The sequence below is a fragment of the Haliaeetus albicilla genome, chromosome 6, assembly GCF_947461875.1.
Source record: "Haliaeetus albicilla chromosome 6, bHalAlb1.1, whole genome shotgun sequence".
Lineage (NCBI taxonomy): Eukaryota > Metazoa > Chordata > Aves > Accipitriformes > Accipitridae > Haliaeetus > Haliaeetus albicilla.
Window position 1 is genome coordinate 1960239 of NC_091488.1, and position 20307 is coordinate 1980545.

Sequence of the window (20307 nt, forward strand, 5' to 3'; positions counted from 1 at the left end):
ATACCCAATAGATAATATCTGTTGTAGAACTTGTGTGAATGCCACCTGTCTCAGAGTAAGGAAAACGTAAGGAATTTCAACCTTGAAAACAAAATTCTAGGGAGTCAGACCTACAGGTACAGATACCATCAGTGAAATTAGCAAAACTGAACAAAACCAACAGAACCATAGTTGAGCTTAATCTAGAAAATATATGAAAGAAAGAGGATGGTTTTTACAGTTGACTTTCTCTCAGATTAAAAAAGGAGTCTTTTCTCTCCATGACTTACTAATATTGGATTTAATTTCCCAGGGGCAAAGATAAAAATAAAATCTTAATGCATTCCCTCAAAACTCTTATCTTTTGTGATTCATGAATATAATTTAAAGCCACATCAGGAAGCTTCAGTCGTGATGACTCTTCTGCTGTCGTTACTGACTCTTTCACTCACTGCAACACCCTGGAGGTGTTCACAGCAGACTGAGAAACTGCAGTCTGCTATCTAGGGAAAAAGCTGTTGTGTGTTAAAGTATTTGTGAAAACGAGTAATGCTTTAGAGAAAGTGAGGTGTCTCCTACTTTTAAGCACAGAGTTGCTAGCTGCTTCCTTTAGCCAAAAAAAAAAAAAAAGTATCATTCTGATAGATGGGAGGAGAAACATCTAAGCAGAATGGCCAGAGCAAGTTCATGATGGTGCAGACGTGGTCTGACCTGTTGGGTCTTGACGTGTTTTGACATGTTTACTCTTTGTGATTCAATTTAACTTCTAGGAAACAGTAAGAATCCAAATTCTCTTCCCTTTGAACAAAATTTTGTGGCCTTTTTCTTTCCAATTCTGCTCCTCCAAGTGAAGCATTGGCAGACTTTTTGTCTGACACTTTCCCGAAAGATCACAGAGAAGTACTGGTCTTTTTGATAAACACAGTGGCATGGCAGTGCTAGCCACATTAATGTAACAGCAGTTTTTGTAACCGCAGCTCTGCTTTTTCTGTTTGCCATCTGAGCCATTTGATGTCCAGCTACAAAGCCCATTAGAGTTTGGATCGTGCTGTTCAGCATTAGGAGCCATCTCTCCCAGTGTATCAGCCCGGCAGTTCAAAGCAGCTGAGCTCTGAAACTTGAACTGCGAGAGAGCAGAGTTCCTCACGGGTCAGTGCCCCGTAAGAGCTGCTCTCTGGTGGTCCTGTACCATTAGAGCAAACTGAGGTTTCTGGTTCACGTCTTCTCTCTTTTGTTTGGAAGTAACAAATCTAAAGGGTGTATTGGTCCAGCAAGAGATTACAGCTTGCTTGTTGAGTAGCCCTTTTAGACCATGTCGGAGGGATTCTTTTAATTCACGAAACAAATGTATTCTGCAAATAAGGCCATTTTGTAATTTGTTTTTTCAGTAGAAAAAGAGTATTTTCTAAAGTAATAGCATGCAGTGCATCTCTAGCAGGAGTGTAACTTTGAAGGGGGTGCTCCCAGTGTCCCCGCTTACTGTGCACTGGTTGAGTTTGTGGGGTGCCCTTAGATCTCAGGAAGAGAGGCCTTTCAGAAGAAATAACACCAAAATCTCCACTCTGGGCATGCAGCAAATGTGCTCCAGGGGGTCTAAACTGGTCTTTCAGACAGTGTGGGTATACTGGGGGAATGGGACAAAGACAACATTTAGCCTAAAGGACAAAACTAAATCTATGCTGAAGAATAAGTCCTAAACAGATTCTTGAATAGCTTGTACAGTATCAATGCGTGACCCTCAGCGACAGGTACTTCCATCTGCTGTTCAACTCCCTGTTGAACCGAATTGCCAGCTAATGAAGATATAGCTGTCATGTGACACACTTTGTTCCTCCTGGTAGGACTTCATGAATGGATCTTTTGCTTAATGATCAGCATATACATTAAAAAAAGAAAGCGCTTATCAATTCTCCTCTGTTTTCCTTAAATAGTGATGATAAAAGATACTATTTCTTTGCAGCAAGGTCTGTATTCTTTACTTAGGAGGAAAAAGCAATAAGGAACAAGAACTGCAACCTCTGTAAGACCGCAGCCTTGAGATGCCTTTATAAATTATTTTTACTTTACCTTGCAGTGTGCTCAAGGCATAATTGCAATGAGGTTTTTTTTAAAGTAGACTTTTCCAATTTGAAGGTTCTCAGACCATATTTTACTGGCTTGGCAAACTGCTACACAAACTACCTGTTTTGTCAAGATTTAAGCTGCAAGTGCTGAAGTCAATACAAGAGAAAGTTTGTATTGTAATAAAGCCCTGTAGAGTTCAAGGGTAATGACACACGATTTGCTTGCATTTATGTTTTGAAAGTCTTAGGTGTAACTGCATCTGAGCTAAAATAGCAATATTACATAGGAGGATTATAAAGATTGTTAGAGGTATGAATGAGTAAGTGTGAGTAGTGAAATGGCAGGCAGAAGACAGATCATTAGAACATAATCACCAGTGTTAAAATTTTTCCCCATGTCACTCAGCCAACACCTTTAATGCTGAAGTAGTGCCAAAAAGTCAAGGCTGCTGTTCTTTATGTAAGTAAAATTACACTTTTACTAGCCCAGCTTGATTTGGGATGTTCTGAGCAATGTCTTCTAGGACTGCGTCATGAGTGACCCTTCTTTCAGCCTCATGTTTCTCTTGGATAGCTTCCATTTAAACACTGTCCTTAACTTAGGCCCTGAATTACGTGCAATTGCACTAGAAAGTCATGGCGTAGCTATGGGACATGTGTTTTGAATGGGGATGTAGTACATAGCTTATTACAAACAGTCCACATTTCAGGCCTGGAGCATGTTCTCTAGATGACCTCTTATCTCACCTGAAAATGAATTTAATTGCATTCCTTTCTGCAAAATTCATAGCAGCATTTTGGAAACCTACTCCTGATCAGCTTGGTTTTTTTTTTTCAAACTGTCAGTCTCACCTTCTAGCTTTAAGTTGATAAAGTGCCTTCACAGGCTGGCAGCCACAGTTATTGAGAGAAAAAAATCAAAGTGTTGTCACTCTATGAAAAGCTGAAGGAACTTATTTTCCTCTAAACTTGGAGGTATTTACCTCCAGAAAACAGTTGGTCTACTGTAAATATAGAAGACAAAAGAAGGAAAAGTTTTGGGGGGCTGTCACTTTATGGGGGACAGTTGGGCTTTTTGTTTGGATTTTTGTTGTTGTTGAGGTGTTTTATTGAGGCAAAATCAAAGAACAAAACTACTTTGCTTTTTGAAATGTGATTTTTTTGTAGGATTTTGATGCTGGTTGCATTTCTTTCACCCTAATAATGATCAGAAACTAAGTTACCGTGTAACTTACGTGATCTTCCTAGCTGGTACCTAACCTAATCCTCTCTCCTTGTGTAGTCTTTGAAGAATAGTAATTTACTGAAGTTCTCTGCAACATAATGAAACATTGTAGAATAAAAAAGCAATCTTGTGATATTTTTTTTATGAGGAGTTGCCAAGTAGTCTTGATAGGTTAAAAATTCAGTCAAAGATTGGCTTTCAGGGCTTAAGAGATGTCAGGCAGATTAAAGCACTCTTTTGGCAGAGTGAAATTAAAACAAAATCCTTAGGACTCGGTTACACTTTAATAAAAAATTATTCATACCTTTCTTAACATTTGATTGTATTGTGCACAGTAGTACAGATTATTTTTCTCCAACAACAATGAATTGAATTATTAAATATTACTTTAATTCTTTATTTCACAGTAGAATGTCATTATCAGTCTAACCTGATTTACATAGCTTAGCAATCATACTGCTGAAAGAGAGATGATGACCAGTAAGAACTGTATTCTTTATCATCTCTTTTATTTTAAATTCAGTCACCTGCAGATCGGTGCAAGAAAATCCATGCTGGGGATGAAGTGATTCAAGTTAACCACCAAACTGTGGTATGTATAACTATGTTCTGTGTCAATTGGAGAAAGAGGTGTCATGGCACATCAGCATGTGTAGAGAAGAAATGTGTAGAAAAATGTGTTTTTATAAATCATTATTTGTTCTAACATCTAAATTTTCCTTTTCTCTTTTGAAACCACACAGTTCTTAAGTTAAGCCCTGATCCTCTGAGTATCACTGGAGGTATCAATTAGGCTAAATAGCTGTGGCTTGGGAGATATGTTAGGGTGGTTTCTGCTTACCCATGCTCTGTTAATAAACAGTTGGGTTTAGTGTAATGGAAGGTTTCAGTTGAAGGGATGCAGGGAGTTGGAAATGTGCCTTTGTGGGTTTAAGATCAAGATTACTTCCCGGAAGCTGGAAAACATACTACTTTCCAAATCTACTGGAATGTGTAGAACATGGTTTTCGAGAACAAAAGCATGTAAAATTCCCATAGGGTGCTTAGCTTAATTTAAATACAGATTTTTAAACTTGGAAAGTTAAGATGAAACAAATCTTTCAGATGTGATAAGCAAGAAAACTAACACCATGCAAATTGTTCTTTGTGTGAACAGATGCATGTTGCTTCCTGGTGATTTTATTTAGGATTGGTGAACTGTTAAAATAAAATTACCTTTTCTAAGGTAAGGCTTCGTAACAGAAAAGAGCAGACTGTCAGTATAGAAAGCAACTATACTTTTTCCAAAGTATAAGGTTTCTTAAGAGTAGTGAAAGTCAATATATGATATTAATTACATGTGTCCTTGTGAGCAATTTAACTGACAAAAAAAATATCCTAGATCGCCATTATTAATATAGAAGATGTTTGTTAAAAGTGTGTTTTGTCATTCCCCATGGGGTTCCGCTTCTAGGTTTAGGCCATTGTACATCATGTCAGCTCCTCTGCACAAATTAGTGCAATATTTCAGTTTACACTCCAGCTAAGTTTGATAGCAAATATACAGTACATATGTGGACCTTAACTGATGAGAAGCTATCTTTTGAGCTATGCAATGTAATTTGATAAATCTGAGCAGCTTAGGGTGAATTTTATTACTTTTTTTGGCCATATAGATTCTTAGTAAGTACTGTATCCCATGATTACTTACATGTACAGTTGATGACTAATTTCTTTATATTTCTGCACTAAGAAAGCTCATGACATCACTTTAATATGAAAAACATTTTAGAACATTATTATATTGGCTATCAAAATGTATACACATCTGAAGAAGCACATCAACAAGCATTTGATCCTTATGCTAGCTAGTTTTTCCAGCAAATTCTGATGGTGCTATATAGCAAAGTTGCCTTGTCAACTTGAAAATTTCCAATCAACTAGGTGTTTATTCTCGTTTTCTTGGCACATTTACACTGCATTTATTTGATGGAAAGATCAGATTCTTACTCCTAACACTAATAATAAAAACGTTTTGACAAGCCTTAAGATGAGCTTTCTTACCTAGTTGGATGGAATTTCGAATGTGGGATTGGAGTGTTTTGGCTCTTGCATTAGTGAATCTAGGTATTTTGAGATGTACAGAAAAAAGAGTTGATTGTAGCTCTAGGAAAAAAGACCATAGGGAGCTAAGACAATTTAATTTTTAGCAGTAACATTTGCTGTAGAGGATACGTGTAGTAGTAGGCTAAATCACACATTTACATATGTCCTTGCTTTGTTGTATCAACAATATAATTAAAATAATTGACATCGTTGATATTGTATACAAGTAACTTCCTTGTATTTTAGTGTCGCTTTCCCACAGTGAGAGTCAGCTGGCGTTCTCTTAGAAATGTGATAGCACCTCCCAAATTACTTTTACAGAGGTGCACTTCATTCACTTTCCAATTTATAAAGCCCAAGTTCTTGCTCTTTTCTATAAATGTTGCAGTATTATTTTAATCCTTTTATTTCTTTTGGCAAGAGTCTAAGTCAGTCCTTTTGTACTCTGGCCCCTGTCATAATGAATTTACTGTGCAGTTCTAGGAATCTTTTTTTTCTGGGGAGAAGAGATATTATTCCTTACAGTGATTCTTACTTCAGAGATAAATAATTCTGAAGATATTACATTTTGTCTTTTCTGTTTATAGCATTTTTTTTACACTTCATATACTGCTTATCAGTTGATAAACAGATCCTATGCTTTCAACTTGCTCCTTGTAACTGATCATACATTATCACTTGTAGTTACTATAGAAATAACTATGACTAAATTTTTTAAAGATTTAACTAGAGCAATAGGGAAGTATTGTTCACATGTAACTTAGGTGATGTCTTGTACTTGGAGAATCAAAATCTAAAAAAAAATCTAACTTTAAATTTATTTTAGAGATAAAACTTTTTTTCTGTATTTTCTTCAGTTATTTCAGTGTATTCTGTTTGTTGAAGTGAAGTTAATACCTGGGTTTTAGTACTTTTAGTTCTTTCAGAAAGCCTACTGGCTTTCAGATAAGCAGCATGACAAAGTAGGAGAATAGTTAAGTGACTTACACTGATTTTTATTATACATGTCCTAATACTGGGTGTCAAATAGTTTTAAATTCTCTATTGACATCCTCTCTTTGCTTGTATTGATGCTTAATCTTCATACTATTTTGTTTGGCAGTGAAATCAAAGGATTTAGAGTGATTACCCTGATCTTTTGTGATGTTGATAGAAAACATGCATAACGATGTATTCCACTTGTTGCTGGCAGGATGTCTGGAATGTAAATATCTTCTGAATTTTTAAAATAAAAAAATAATAAGATTATGCCTAAAGTCAGTGAAAAGTTAATGTTCAGAAAACTGTCCTTTAAATTGTGGTTTACTGAGGTTAGATAGCTATGTGAATCTTCTGTGTCAGTTTTGCCTTACAGAGTAGAATTTTTTTTTAAACAGCTGTGTAACTAAGAGGCATGACTCCCCCATTAAAATTCAGAGGATTTAGGCACTGTCTTCTCTTAAACTTCACTGTAAATTCCATCCTTAATCTCCTCTAAAAGCCTGTCTGTCTAAAATATTTCCAATGTAAACAAACAAAAAAGTCATTAAGGCAATTCAGAATTTGCACTGTACTGCAGTACTCATGTTTCTGCCCATATATAATTCAAGAGTGTATTTTGCCTCGAGATAGTCCTCCTTTTAAACAACTGAAAGTGCAGGAAACAATATTATTGCTTACATGAATTATTACTGTTGTCTTTGTGGTTGCATCAGTGATAAAGCAGTAGAGAAATACTCCAAGCAGAAAACAGGGAGGTATAGACTCAGGATGGTGTAGGATTCTTGAATAACAGGCTGTTCTTGTATCATCTCCTGTGCATAGTTTCTTTATTTTGGAGGCATTTTTGGCACATTGCATATACTTCTAATACAAGTATGATATAGATTATGGATTTAATACAAATATGATATGACACGTGATAGACATGTGGATTCCCAAAATTTGTGTTTGTTGGCTAAAACTCATCAGAATGATTGTAAATGTAGATGATGGAAAAAATGTGTTTAATTTGGCAAAATAGGTGAAGACAGTCAGTTACCAATCTGTTTCATGTAGAAGCTGGTATGTTTAATGTCTTTAACACCTATAAGTTGCTGTTGAAATTGGATTTTTTGGAATCATGTAGTATATAGATAACACGTAGCTTTTATGTGGCATGTTCCTTAGTGTGGAAACTCCTGTGGGCTCTTGTGGGCCAAGCCAAGTCCACAGAAGTGAGTTGCTGGAATTCTTTTTGTATTTACAGTACAAAAACTTGGAAAAGATTTTGCTAAAATTCCTCTGAAACATGATGGATACATTTACAAGATCATACCTTGCTTTTCTGCAAGGGTAAACACTTAAGACAGGTATGATACCTTTCTAGATCCTTACCCTAATTTAATCTTTGTTTAGAAAAAGTAAGGAACAGTTTTTTTAAGATTCACTGTACAATTAGTGAGAAGAGTTCAACTTCAACAGAACCTCCCAGGGTTTGTGGGGAGCTGGGAAATTCCAGCTGATAGGAAATGCTGAACTTGGGGTGCATATGAATCTGGAGCGTATGCATCCAAAATGGAGTTTGCAGTAGGTGTCTTATTTGGGGAAAAACAAAACATCTATAAGTAGAAAAATGGCGTTGCCAATATTTCTGTTTATTCAGTTCTTCTGCACTGTTTAGCAGGATCTGTTTCAGATCCAAGCTAGGTTTTTTTTTTGAACACAGATATTTCATTTAAGGCCTTATTAACTTGGCTTTGAAGGAAATGGTATTTCTAAAGAGATTCAGCGGGGAAGTGGGCTGGAGGGGTGTAAGGGAGAGGACAGCAGTGTCAGTCCAAGATTTTGCCATTACGTGTTTGACACCTTATACAACAACTTCCACTAACAACATCTTTCATTTAAAATAATATTTTTATTCTCTTATGATGCTTGACTTGAACAATAAAACAGTGCAGCAAGATCATAAAAGTTCAAAAGAAATATGCCTGTGCTCAGCTTCCTTCTGTTGCTGTCATGGATGTGCTTTTATGGAAGAGGAGATAGAGTAATAGCTCCCAAATCATGATTTTAATCCTCTCCAAATCCTTGGGCTCTCTCTGTTTATAATGGTTTGGTAAATGTTAACAGAAATATTTAAAGGTAGGTGGGATTTACATCTAAAAGCTTTTTAGGTCTATTCAGAAATGTTAATGGAAGTCTTTATAGCAGTAACCTCGTTCTCTGCAGGGCTCTGTCCTGAGCTCTCTGTAGTTGTCAGGATATGAGGACTGTACTTCGATTTTGGCAAATGTAGTCTGTCCTCCAAATGCCCTCTCAAAATTTCAGTTTAATTCTTTATTCTTTTTTTTCAATCTCCATAAGTATTGTGTAATACTGATAAAGGAGCTAAATTGTCATGATCCTCTCAAAATGAAAAATCTTTTTGTGAATTTGCAATTCCCTTTAATGTGGAATTTGCGTTGAGATTATATGGTGTTATTTATGATCTCTTTTCTACATAGATGTGCAAATACACATAGAAATATATTATTTCATATCCCATATGTCAGGGAAGTGTGATATTGCAGAAATGAAATGTGTGAGGAAAGATGATGTTTTGTTTCCCAATGGTGAGTGCAAATGTTTTTACATGAGTATAAATGAAAAAGAGAAACAACTTGACAAATTTCACAAATACAGATTAATTATGTCGTGCTTTCCAAGAAATATTCTCCAGGGAGAAAGGATTCTCAGGTACTCTGAAGAGGAGGTAGGAGTTAGTCTTTTAAGGAGTTAGGAAAGCGGGCATTTTTGTGTATGTAGATAGATTTCATTTTAGTTTTCCACAAATGTTTTTTAAATGAAGTAAATATTTGGGAAAATAAAATTAATGGAGGTCATCGGCAGTAGCTCCATGGATAAAGTGTCTCTGCTTTGAGAACTGCCCCACTCGGATTTGGAGTTTGGAGTTTGAATGGGTGAGGACTCTCTGCCATTTCTGCAGCGCAAATGCTGGGTGCTCTTGTCCATGGAATCTGTTTTTCATTAATCCTGGGGCTTGTTCGGAGCTGTGAAAACGCACACCACTGATGAGCACAGGCTCATTTTTATGTAACGAGCGTGATGTGTCAGTGTGGGCATCCACTTGCACTTCTAAGTCTGGCACGACAAATCGGCTAACAAACAAGTCGTTGTTGCATCTGTGTTAGAGCAGCGTACGCTTGGCCAGCCCACGCTGTTTCTTATTGCTGCCAAACTTTAAATAATTTCCCATTTTTCATTCCACATGAAATTTTCATGCTTAACTACACACCTGTGTCACCAGCTAGTGGAATTAGTTCAGTTGCAGCAGAAAGCCACGCTGTGCTGCCTTTCAGGAGCTACCCCTCTCCTAGATGATACCAGAGCTTAACTATGTGAGCGCTTCTAGCTTAATTTAAAGTCAACCTGCTTGGCTTAGCTGAAAGCATTAACCCTGGTTGACAGTGCCCCAAAATGGAAAGGGAACACTGGCAGGGTGACTCATAAGTCACAAGTGGTCACGGAAACTGCTCCTCACTGCCTCAGGCTTTGTGCGTGGCAGGTTTGGTCCTGCAACCCCAGCACCGACATCCCACTTTCCGTGTGCTTTTGGATCTGCGCTCCAGAGCACCCGATCCCACCCTCTGCTGCCGTTACTGTGCACTACAGCATTTGAAGAATATGTGCTGGGCGTGTTAAGCCTCCCCTGTGGGACTGGTACGCTGTCGATGGAGCTGTGTAAAAGCCAAGCGCTGAGAAGTTCGGATTACTGTAGGAGTCCTTTCAGGAAGGAATAGAAGAAACTGGTGCAACGGAAGATGCCCATCCTCTCATATGACTGGAACGTGGGTTCGGTGGCCATACACTGTATTTCTAGAAGCCTTCCCTGCCAGCTGGTTGTGGTCTTGGTCACCGGTTGCCATCTGCTGTGTCCCCCAGCTCACTCAAAACCGTAGGGTTTTCTGTCGTGGCTGTGCCCCAGAATGGACAGCTCTATTATCGGTGAGCCCTGGTAGTTTACTCATGTGATTAGATGAACATATAGGAATAGCCACTCAGCAGACTATTGACTTCTTCCATTATTTTTCTTTGGGGAAAAGAAGTTGTTCTTTTGTAATTGATGACATAGACTGCTCTGTGTGGCAGTGGCTGCAGTTTGGGAATACACAGTTGGGCTGACTTTGAAGGCACCAATGTGTCTTTTAGAAGCAGTGTAATTGTATTAAGATGCTGCTGCAGTATCAGTTGACGTTTTTGTGGATGTCACCGGTGGGCCTTCATAGTTTCACCACTGGTGATAGCCAAGTGACTGAGTCTGTAGCCAAATCAAGTATTTCTATACAAGCTATACGTATGACCATACTCCTGAGGGTGTATCTGCTAAGAACTGCTGCAGTATTCTTTGGAGTATTCTTGTGATCTAATTGTTAAATTCGTCTTTCTGTACAGCACATACTGGGAGATGATGGATTTTAATTTATTTATTTTGTGCAGTTGTTTTATGTTTTGCTTTTTTTCCCATATGGTAGTGTTTCCATAGGAAAAAAAAGTCTTCTAAGAGGTGCTGTAAATGGTATTAATATTTCCAACAGAAATACCGGAAGACAATGTGCTGCCAAAAACTTTTTGCATATATTCCTGATAAAAATTATTTTCATACTCTCATAGTAGTTGCTACTGACTACTGATCTTGGTACAATTTGTATTTGCAGGCAATTTAAATTACAGTGTTAACAGTGTGTTCTTGATAGTGAGAATACTGCAAATTCTGCAGTTAAAATAATTCTTTCAAAATTTCTTAGTCTCTGGTGTGTGAAATGTACGATTAGAGCATATGTTTTATTCCCAGGTAGCAGATAATAAGTAGAATTGGAGGTTTTGATTGTTAACTATGTTGATGCCTATAGAACAGAATACAGAGTATATTACTCTTTCTGCCTCATAAGAACAGGCTGAAAGGCTTACTGTTAGTGTCAGTTCAGGTATGTGTATTTGGAAGGGGAGGCAGCTATTATTCTGCTGCTAATAATCTCCCTTTTAACTGACATTGCTGAAAATTGAAGTACGCTGTAGAGAAGGAGATGAAAGGTAAGGAGAGACGTCTTCAAAGTTGTGCAAATTACTTGGCTGATACTACAGTTGTGCGCAGCCTGGACCACGTGTGAGTTAGCATTCAGTAGTTTTGAATACCTCTGTGCTTTGTGCAGGTAGCAGCTGTGTAAATTACACAGCTGATCTTCAGGTTCCAGCCTCATCTTCTGTTGCATAATTCATTATCTTATTCTGATGAAGTTAGGAGGTAATTGTGAGGAAGTGTAAGACGGTGATAGTTGTAAAAGTAGAGCACAACAGTAAGAAAAGGAAGTTAATGCTGTGTCATGAGGGAACAAAAATTAAAGCAGGGAGATTCTATGCCTGATTTGAGTAGATGTACTCTGAATATGTAAATTTTTATTAAAAAAAAAATCCTCAGTACTGGCTTAGAACATCTCAGTGGCTTGAACGTTATACGTAGTCTATGGCTGATTATTTTAATAGCAGTAAAGTGGAAAAAGAAAAGAACTCTCATGGCTAAATAATTACTGCTTTATTATGACAATTTTTTTTTAACTCCCTATCCTTGTCCTTCCTTTAGCTAAGTGATGCTATGTAAGTTTTCAGCTCACTCAAAGGCTTTTGGCGTTTTGGTTTTTTTTCGGTTGCTCAGTTATTAGTGACCTTTAAGGTTTTGAGGTTGGTTTTTTTTTTAATTTCTTTGTACACATGTTAATTTATTTTCACTGTACAAATTCAGTCTCAAGAAACATCTGTTTCAAGGATAGCAGCACTATTTAGCTGCAGGGCAGCTGGGCATCTCAGGTAGTTTATTTATACACTGAAAAGTGGGAGCGTGTCAAAGACTGTTGGAATTACAGACTCACTGGAATCATTCTAAAATATTAAGTTGCGATAATGTAAATCTAATCTGAAACAGAATTATTTATATATGTGTGTATGCATGTAGGTTTATTTATTATTTTAATTCCAGGACAAATTCCCCATTTGGGGAATTTGAATATGAGAATACGCAATGCACGCACGCGCGTGCCTCAAATTCCCATTGTGAGCTGAAGCACGCAGCAGCACAAACGAGTCAGTGTAAGGCAGATGTGGCTGTGGTGGGTTAACACGGCAGGGTCGCTCCCGAGCAGCATGTTCCTTACGCCGTGTGGAGCACAGAGAACTGGGCTGTTCCCTTCCCCCGAGGAAGGATGAGGCCACCCACATCCATACCGCAGCTTAAATCTGCGGGAAACTTGGGTGTGATCCAGTCTGCCTCAATCCTGCCTGAGCCTTCGGCTCGTACCACCAACTGTCTGCGCCTGCTTAGACGTTTATCAGCACTTAAGTTTCTTTAGTGCTCACCTGTGGCCACCCAGGGATGCTCTTCTCGGGCAGCGGAGGTCTGACCCTCGCTGGGAGCCCTGCTGAAACGGACGTAGGCAGCTGGGCTTTCCGTACCTTCCCTGGAAGCTCCTGAAAATGAGGCCAGGTGAGGAGTCTGGAGGCAGCATCTTTATTCCCATAGTAGTTTAGTGTCTGTGCCCTTGCTGAAGAAGGGGTAGGGGCTGCTCATCACAACGTGGCTTTCAGACCCTGTTCCCTGCTGTATGTGTGTGGTTTGTATTGCGTTTATATTACACAAAAAAGCGGTCACTGGGAACTGGGGCCAGAACCCTCGTTTCCCTGCTCCTGGCGCGGGGACCTGGTGGTTTCTTGCCTGTTGTGTGGCTGGGCTTCGTACACGTGTATTCCCATCAGCGCAGGGCTTTGCCTTCAGGGAAGCCCTTTAACCTGGAACTATGCACCTCTTGGTGCTTGAGACACCTCTCCAGGGTTTGAAAGGCTGAATTTAGTCCCCTTGAGGCTAAATAATGCTGAGATCCACATTCCGCAAGTGGATGGAAGGCTGGATGAAACCCCTCCCAGCTGCCAGTGCCTGTCTCTTCTGGTTATCTGTACTCCTGGTTGAAGAGAGAGGAGCCTTACCATCATCGTGCTGGTGACAGTGTCACTGTGGGGAAGAGCAGGCACCCAAGTGAGGGAGGATGCCTCAAATTTCAGAGGTATACCAAAACTGAGAACTGCGGTCAACCCCATTTTTTAGAGCCATACCATGAAATAGGGAAGTGAGACACTTTTTCCTCAAAAATTGTACCTAGTCACTGACTTTACATCTGTCAAATAGGATATAATCAAACCCATGAAGTTGGAGTCTTTGCTGTTCCCAACAAATATCGTTTATTTGTTCTAGGATGTTGCTAGCAATGACTCAAAAGCAAAACAGTGAGGTAGCTCTGAACTGAAGGTTGATTCTATCAGTGAGAAGTGAAAGGTAAGCATTGTTGTTAAACACTGTCCAAGCTTCAATACAGAACTGGTTCTGTGTCCCTGGATAATTCAAGTTTCAGTTCCCTCACGGATAAAACAGATGCTTGTCTCCGTTACCGAGGTGCACTGTTGTCATGTAGCCAACATTTGTGAAGTTTGTTGAATTATGGTGGAACTGAGCTGTGCAAATACCTAAAAGGAGCAAGGTAATAAAATCAGTCAGAAGTTAGGCTCTGGATCAGATACATTTTCTGACAGGGAAATGCAATTAGAGCAGCTTAATGAGAGGCAGTAACTTCCGTATTGAGCTCTCAGTTTGGGTCCTAACTTAGTTTATTCTTGGGAAAGTCTCTTAATCGTGAGCTTTAGTTTACATAGCCAAAAATGAATATAAAAATTACTTATTTCATAGTTTGGTGGTAGTAGCAAAAGTTTTAGTGAAACATCAGGATTTTCTCAAGTAAAGGATGTGATTTTCTTCAATGTACTTTACATACAAACTGTGTTGCTGTGACTTTGGGCAACGGTACAGTACGGTATGATCACTGACATTCTAGGGATGCACGGAACTGACTTTAACATTGGATTAAAATTGCATTTATTTAGATAACATAGCCAAAACACTCTTTAATTAGAATTGCAGCGTATGCAATCACAATATTATTAACCTCTCCTCTTTGGGAGAAAACTGTTATGTAAGCCTGGATGTTCGTTATCATGCTAGCTTAAGAAGCTGGATAAATCCCTGAAAGGCATCTGCTTCTCCTACCGCATACAGATACAGCTTTCATCTCTGTGGTAGTCCGTGTTGTAAACATCCTTCTGTGGTTTCCTCACCCAATAATGTTTTCTGGGGGTGGAAGACCTATGGCCTTCCATTATTTTTTAGCCTTTTCAGGCATCTGCAGCTGGGGGAAGGGAAGGAGATGCTTGCTGCTAACATATGTGTTTCATAGGGCTGCCAGCTGACCATCCTCATTTCTGGCCAGTGTTTATGGAAATCAATCTGTTAATTTACCAGCATGACGCCAGATAGTTTCTGGTCAGATTCTGACTCGCTTAAAAACATGCTAGGTTTGATAGTGATTTGAAGTGCAGTGTTGGTTGGTTGTTTTTTTCTTATGCACTAATTCTTATTTATAAAATGCAAGATGTTTGATAGATATGGAAGTGCTTAAAAAAACACCCATTTCTTAAGGTGAATACACTTTTCTCCTAGAAATTCTTTTTTTTTTTTCCTGAAAAATGAGTAAAAACTTGAAGCTTGAAATGGTTGATAAGCCGAAGAGCTCTCGCTGCATGCACTTAGGCAACATTGAAAGAATAAGAATTTTGATTATCTCCCCATTCCAGTAACTTTTTAAAATTAAACATTAGAGTGGATTTTGCATATTTGCTTAGCTAGAAAATAGCACATGGCTTTGCAGGTTATATTTAGCAGGAGGATATTACTTTTCCTTCAAAAGTGTGAAGATATTACTACTTTTCCCTTTTACAAATCTGCAAGTCAGGAAAGAATTACTGTAACTGGCGGAAAAAAAACCCCCAACGTTTTCTTTTCATGGAAGCAAAAAGCTCCCATTAAATTTTGTGGGACTCTGGTGACCCTTTGAACAGGAATACGCCTGTAAAAATGTGGACTCTGTTCTATTTATCATTTGACTATAATTCCACCCTCTAGATGATGTAGTTTCAGTGTGTATTAGATTTGCACACTGCCTTTAAATGACGCAGCTGTTCCATGGTTTCTTTGGGATACATGTGTTAGATTTTTCAGACTGTAGGTTATTTAGTACTGGATCTTGTAGCATCCTAAAAATACTTGGTTTAGGTCCATCCAATTGTATTTGAGCTGCCTGCATGTTAATACTTTACAGAGCTCCTCTCTGGCTCATAACGTACAGCAGTACTCACAGAAGTCATGAATGAGCACAGAAATTTTGGAATACTGTCATGGGTGCGTCTGTGTGGAAAAAAAAGATTCGATGAATGGTCACACTTACTTTCAGAAAAAGGGAAGATTACTACCAATTTTCCAAGCTTGTCATGAAGGGGACAATAGGTTCATCTGGGGAAAAAAGGTCATTACTTTAAAAGCAACTTTTTAATAGTTTAAAATGTTAAAGTTCTTGGCAATTTAGAATAGGAATTCAAAATAAGGGTTCTGTTTCAGGCTGTTGTAGTATTGTCATCCAGATGTGCTTGCTGTAAGCCAAAGAAACATCGGGGTCTTTTAAAATATGCCTCATCTTGCTCGGGGACATCTTCTTTCCCCAGGTGGCGGCTGGGGGAGCAGACCTTTACCAGCACCCCCTGCCAAAGCTTCCTGCTGTTTGGGGTAGTGGGTGCTGGCACACTCCAGGTGGTGGAGAAGTGTGCTGCTCCCTCGCTCTCCTCTCCCTCTTTCCCCCAGTTCCCCATCTTTGCGTGCCGTGCTCGCCTTCCCGTGCTGCTCCTCGAGCCCATCGCCCTCCTCCTTCCTCACCAAAAAACCCCTGTGGCCCCGACCTCGGCCGTGAGCTGCACCGGCAGCCAGGAGTGATTCGGGCACCGCGCAGCAAAACCCAGCACTGGGCTTAGGCTGCCGCTCGAGAGACCTCTCCTGACCACTGCTTGCTGATGGCACTTGGTTTAACGATGTAAATTTATTTTAAAGCAAGCAACGGTAACTGGCTTGGTTCTTAAAAACGGGTACCTGGTCAGCATAGCGTGCTGTTTTAAAAATACATTGCTTGGGTTGTTTTAATGTAAGTAAAGTCGTCTGCTAATACAGCCCTTTTACTTATCTATTGAATTTTCAAACCAGTAATGAAACTTTCTTATTACTGTCCATTTTTGCAGTACATAGGCAGAAAAAAGGATGTGGTAGGGACTTTGAAAGCTCTGCCCAAAAACTTGATGAATAGAAGTTGAGAACTGATAACTGTGGAGGTAATGAGAACGGGGAAGATCCTAAGGAGAGATTAGAGAGAATAAATTCAAATCACACTTAAAAGAAAGTGTGGATTGCATATCACTGAAGTGGATTTCTAGAGAACAGTTTTCAGTTCCAGGTATATTCACTGCCTTTTCTGCTTTCCAACCTGACCTCCTCAAGTAAGATTGCTTCTGTTTAGTCTGTGTCAATCTGAATTTTGATGGGATCTAAACTATGTGGGAACTGAAAGCATGCCTCCTATGTGGACATCAGTTTCCTTCAATTTCTTGTTGACAGCCTCTTATGTGACTTGTTCCTCTTAGGCCAATTTAGTTGTTTCTGCTCAAAAGATGAGAAGCAACCAAGGACTGTCTGAACTAGCCAGAAAACTCCTGTCAGGGAACTAAGTAAAAGCAGAGGATGAACTTCCTTTGAAATTTATAGTAAACTCAGAATTTTCCTCTGAAAAATTAAGTTAAATTGTTTGTATTCATGAGCTTCTAAATTAAATACATCAGATTCAGTGCTTTGAAGTGATTTTTTTCTTTAATCCCCCTAACCCTCATAAAGAGACTAATCTCCCATTTATTGCAATGTAAGGTGTCATTGAAATACACGATATGGTCTATCTCTGCAAAGTATGAAAGTGCATTTAAAATAATTTAAAAACTGCCAGTGTAACCAAAAATCCCCAATTTTTTTTATATTCTTCTGGCTATTTCAGTGAGAAACAGATGGCTTTAAAGCACAGCTTTCGCATGCAGCGACCTACCAACTTAAACGGCAAGAATTTTATATCCTGACTCCCTAACTGGGGCCACATCATGTTCTTCTCAAGGCTCCCTGTGCTGCTTTATTCAGCAGAAGGATTCCTCTCCAGAAATCTGTCTTCAGTTGTTACATTAGGGAATTAAAGCGTACAGTAGCTTTTATACAGAGATACCTTACATGAACTGTAAGCCTTTAATTCCTTCTTTTGGGTAGCAAATGAAACCTTGCGTATGCCCACGGTGGCATTATGGAACTATGGAGAATATATTGTTTCTAAGGAGCGGTGGAAGTCTCTCCGAATAGGAAAACAGTATTGTAAATAGCAAGGTATTTTTTTATAAAATCATAATATTAAGACACAAAGCTGGAACTTACAGAGACTTGGTTTCGATACTGTTGAAACGGAATGGAGACTTCACTGGGATGTGGGAATTGGGCTGAAGCTGATTACGTTCATGTTTCATTTTATTTAAAGTATAATAGCCATATGGCTAGTACATTGGACTGAAAATAAGAATTCCAGCATGCTTGGAAGTCTTCTGTGGAAGCTGGAAAATGATGCATAGAGATGCATGTTGTAGCACCCTGTTTCTTTGTTTGCAATAATATTACTGTAGAAGTGCATCCTGGACATAATGAAGTTTGCTGTGGTGAGAACAGGACAAGCAGGTTCACAGTAGCTGAGGAAGAGTGTTGAGGATTGAACCATGTCTGTGATTCAGGGTTGTTGGTAAGCATTAGTGCTGGCTTAAGCGGCATGCTCATATGGGAGTATCGGCTCTTAAAATAAGTGATACTGAGCAAACAAAGCGAGTTTTGGTATAATAGGGAATAAGGTAAAAAAAATAAGTAGCAACAACCTACATGTGATTGCTTTGCTTAAACATAGATAACAAATATATATTTGTGTCATGTTGCACTATACCAGTGATAAGGAACATCAGCATTCTCTTTGTTCACATTGCCTATTTGATTTTTTCCAAATATATTGACATGATATAAAGTAACCATTTTAAGATGATGTTACCTTATCACTTCAGAGTTCTAGATGTTTTTTCAGTAGAATTTAACTTTTCAATTGGATAGTTTTCTTCTTAACATTGTTCTTGTACAAATTGCAAAAGCAGGAAAATTTTGTAACTGTGATCCTTTAAACATCAGGAAAATTTACTTGTTTGTTTAGTGGAAGAGAGAGAGAAAAAGGTGGAAAAGCTGTCAAGTTTACAGAAATAATCACTTTCTAAGTCTACAGGCCAAGATTTTCAAGGGTTGTATGATTCTATGTATTGCCACTCTAGGTGCCAGACTTGAAAATACAGGGATTGAATAATAGATACGTAAAATCAGGCATTGTTTAGACTGAAAACCATTGTCATGGGTTGTACTGTTTTAATATTTGAAGTACTTTTTTCAAACATGCGAAGTAAATGATTCAGAAAGTTCTATCCTGCGTTTATAAATAAAGACTTGTTGCTTTCCATGTTAGTCAAGTTCTTAATTTCAGAATATTTCAAAATGCTGTAATTCAATTAGGAAGGTTTTACTTTGGGCTAATACTCAAGTAGTGGCTAGACTACATTTCTGTCATTAATTTACTGTATTTGTTTCTGAAATAGTCATGAAAGAAGTGCTATTTAAAAAAAAAGGCCTTGTAATTCTGATTTTATTTTTATAGCAGTGTGAAGAGTAGAAGATTTTCCTGAACTGGTTTGTGCTTGCATAACTGCTAGGAGTAGAAGTAGTATGACTACATGTGGTTAGTGGACTTTAAATAGTAACCATGGAGTACAAAATGCTCAGTTTTGAATTAACTGTCAATGCAGAAGCCAGGGCTTTTTAACTTTCTAGTCTCTAAAGTCTATGTACAAGAGCTAATTTTGAAAACACTTTGAGATTTAATTGTGCATTTACAGCGGAGTAACAGTAGTTTATTAATTCTAAAACCTGAAATGATGCATATCCATCTTAATGCATTATAATAATTTTAGTTGACATTTTTATGCAGTAATTAATTTCTGACATTTCTAGAGTTAATCTCCTTTAATATATATATATCTACACACTCCTATTATGTTATTTTACTAATCTTTTTTAAAAAGGGAACATTACATATTGAATACTGTACCTCAATTTTATTGTAATGATTTTACTGGTTACCAGGTGGGGTGGCAGTTGAAAAATTTGGTGAATGCACTACGAGAGGATCCGAGTGGTGTTATCTTAACTTTGAAAAAGCGACCTCAGAGCATGCTTACCTCAGCACCAGCTTTACTGAAAAATATGAGATGGAAGCCCCTTGCTCTGCAGGTAATGAAGCTTAATCATAAGTCATACACCATCATTTTAACTATAGATTATCTCAATGATGCTTTATTGTGCTTCATCTCAGCAGCATATGGATTTACTCTTGTATGCTTTGAAAAATTGTTTCTGAAATGATTTCTCTGCAGTTTGTTCTCATAAGCTCAATTGAAATTAAACCTGTTAGTAGAACTTTTCAAAGTTAAGAGGTAATCATCCCAGTGTTTTACAATGCAGAAAAGTAGCCCCAGATAACTTTTCTAGACAAGGGGAAACAAGCATACTTTAGAAACTGATAAATTTCAGTTTGACTTCTTGTTAATCTCTCAGTGCAGTATAACCTCAAAGAAGGAGGGGAGGAAAAGATCTTGAGTTCTCAATTTGAGCAATCATGGAATTATGGGAAAATTTATAAGGTGATTTTATTCAATGAACCACTTGACTGTCAAAATTTCCTCATGTAAATAAAGTTGTATTCCTGTCAAAGTTATCCTTGAGATTGAACCCTTGCACATAAGGCGGCGTAGCACAGGATGTCCGTCTGGGCCTTTAATTTTAGTAAGCCTGTAATGTGCTGAAAACCATGGAATGGTTTCATTAAAGCTTTTGTGTTTCACTCTAGGATAAAATGT

General features: G+C 38.3%; 1 protein-coding gene across 8 annotated transcripts in view; it reads left to right on the forward strand.

Annotated features, from left to right (window-relative positions):
* The window catches only part of CNKSR2 (connector enhancer of kinase suppressor of Ras 2), a 215695-nt gene that overhangs the window by 95135 nt on the left and 100253 nt on the right, over positions 1 to 20307 (forward strand). For 3 of the 8 annotated variants that reach the window (XM_069784817.1, XM_069784814.1, XM_069784822.1), the window contains exons 8-9: positions 3791 to 3859; positions 19535 to 19681. The exons of 2 other annotated variants lie outside the window; for them this stretch is intronic. In XM_069784817.1, the coding sequence (XP_069640918.1) occupies positions 3791 to 3859; positions 19535 to 19681 (216 nt within the window). The remainder of the gene's footprint in view (positions 1 to 3790; positions 3860 to 19534; positions 19682 to 20307) is intronic. 3 more of the 8 variants (XM_069784820.1, XM_069784818.1, XM_069784815.1) reach the window with 2 other exon arrangements.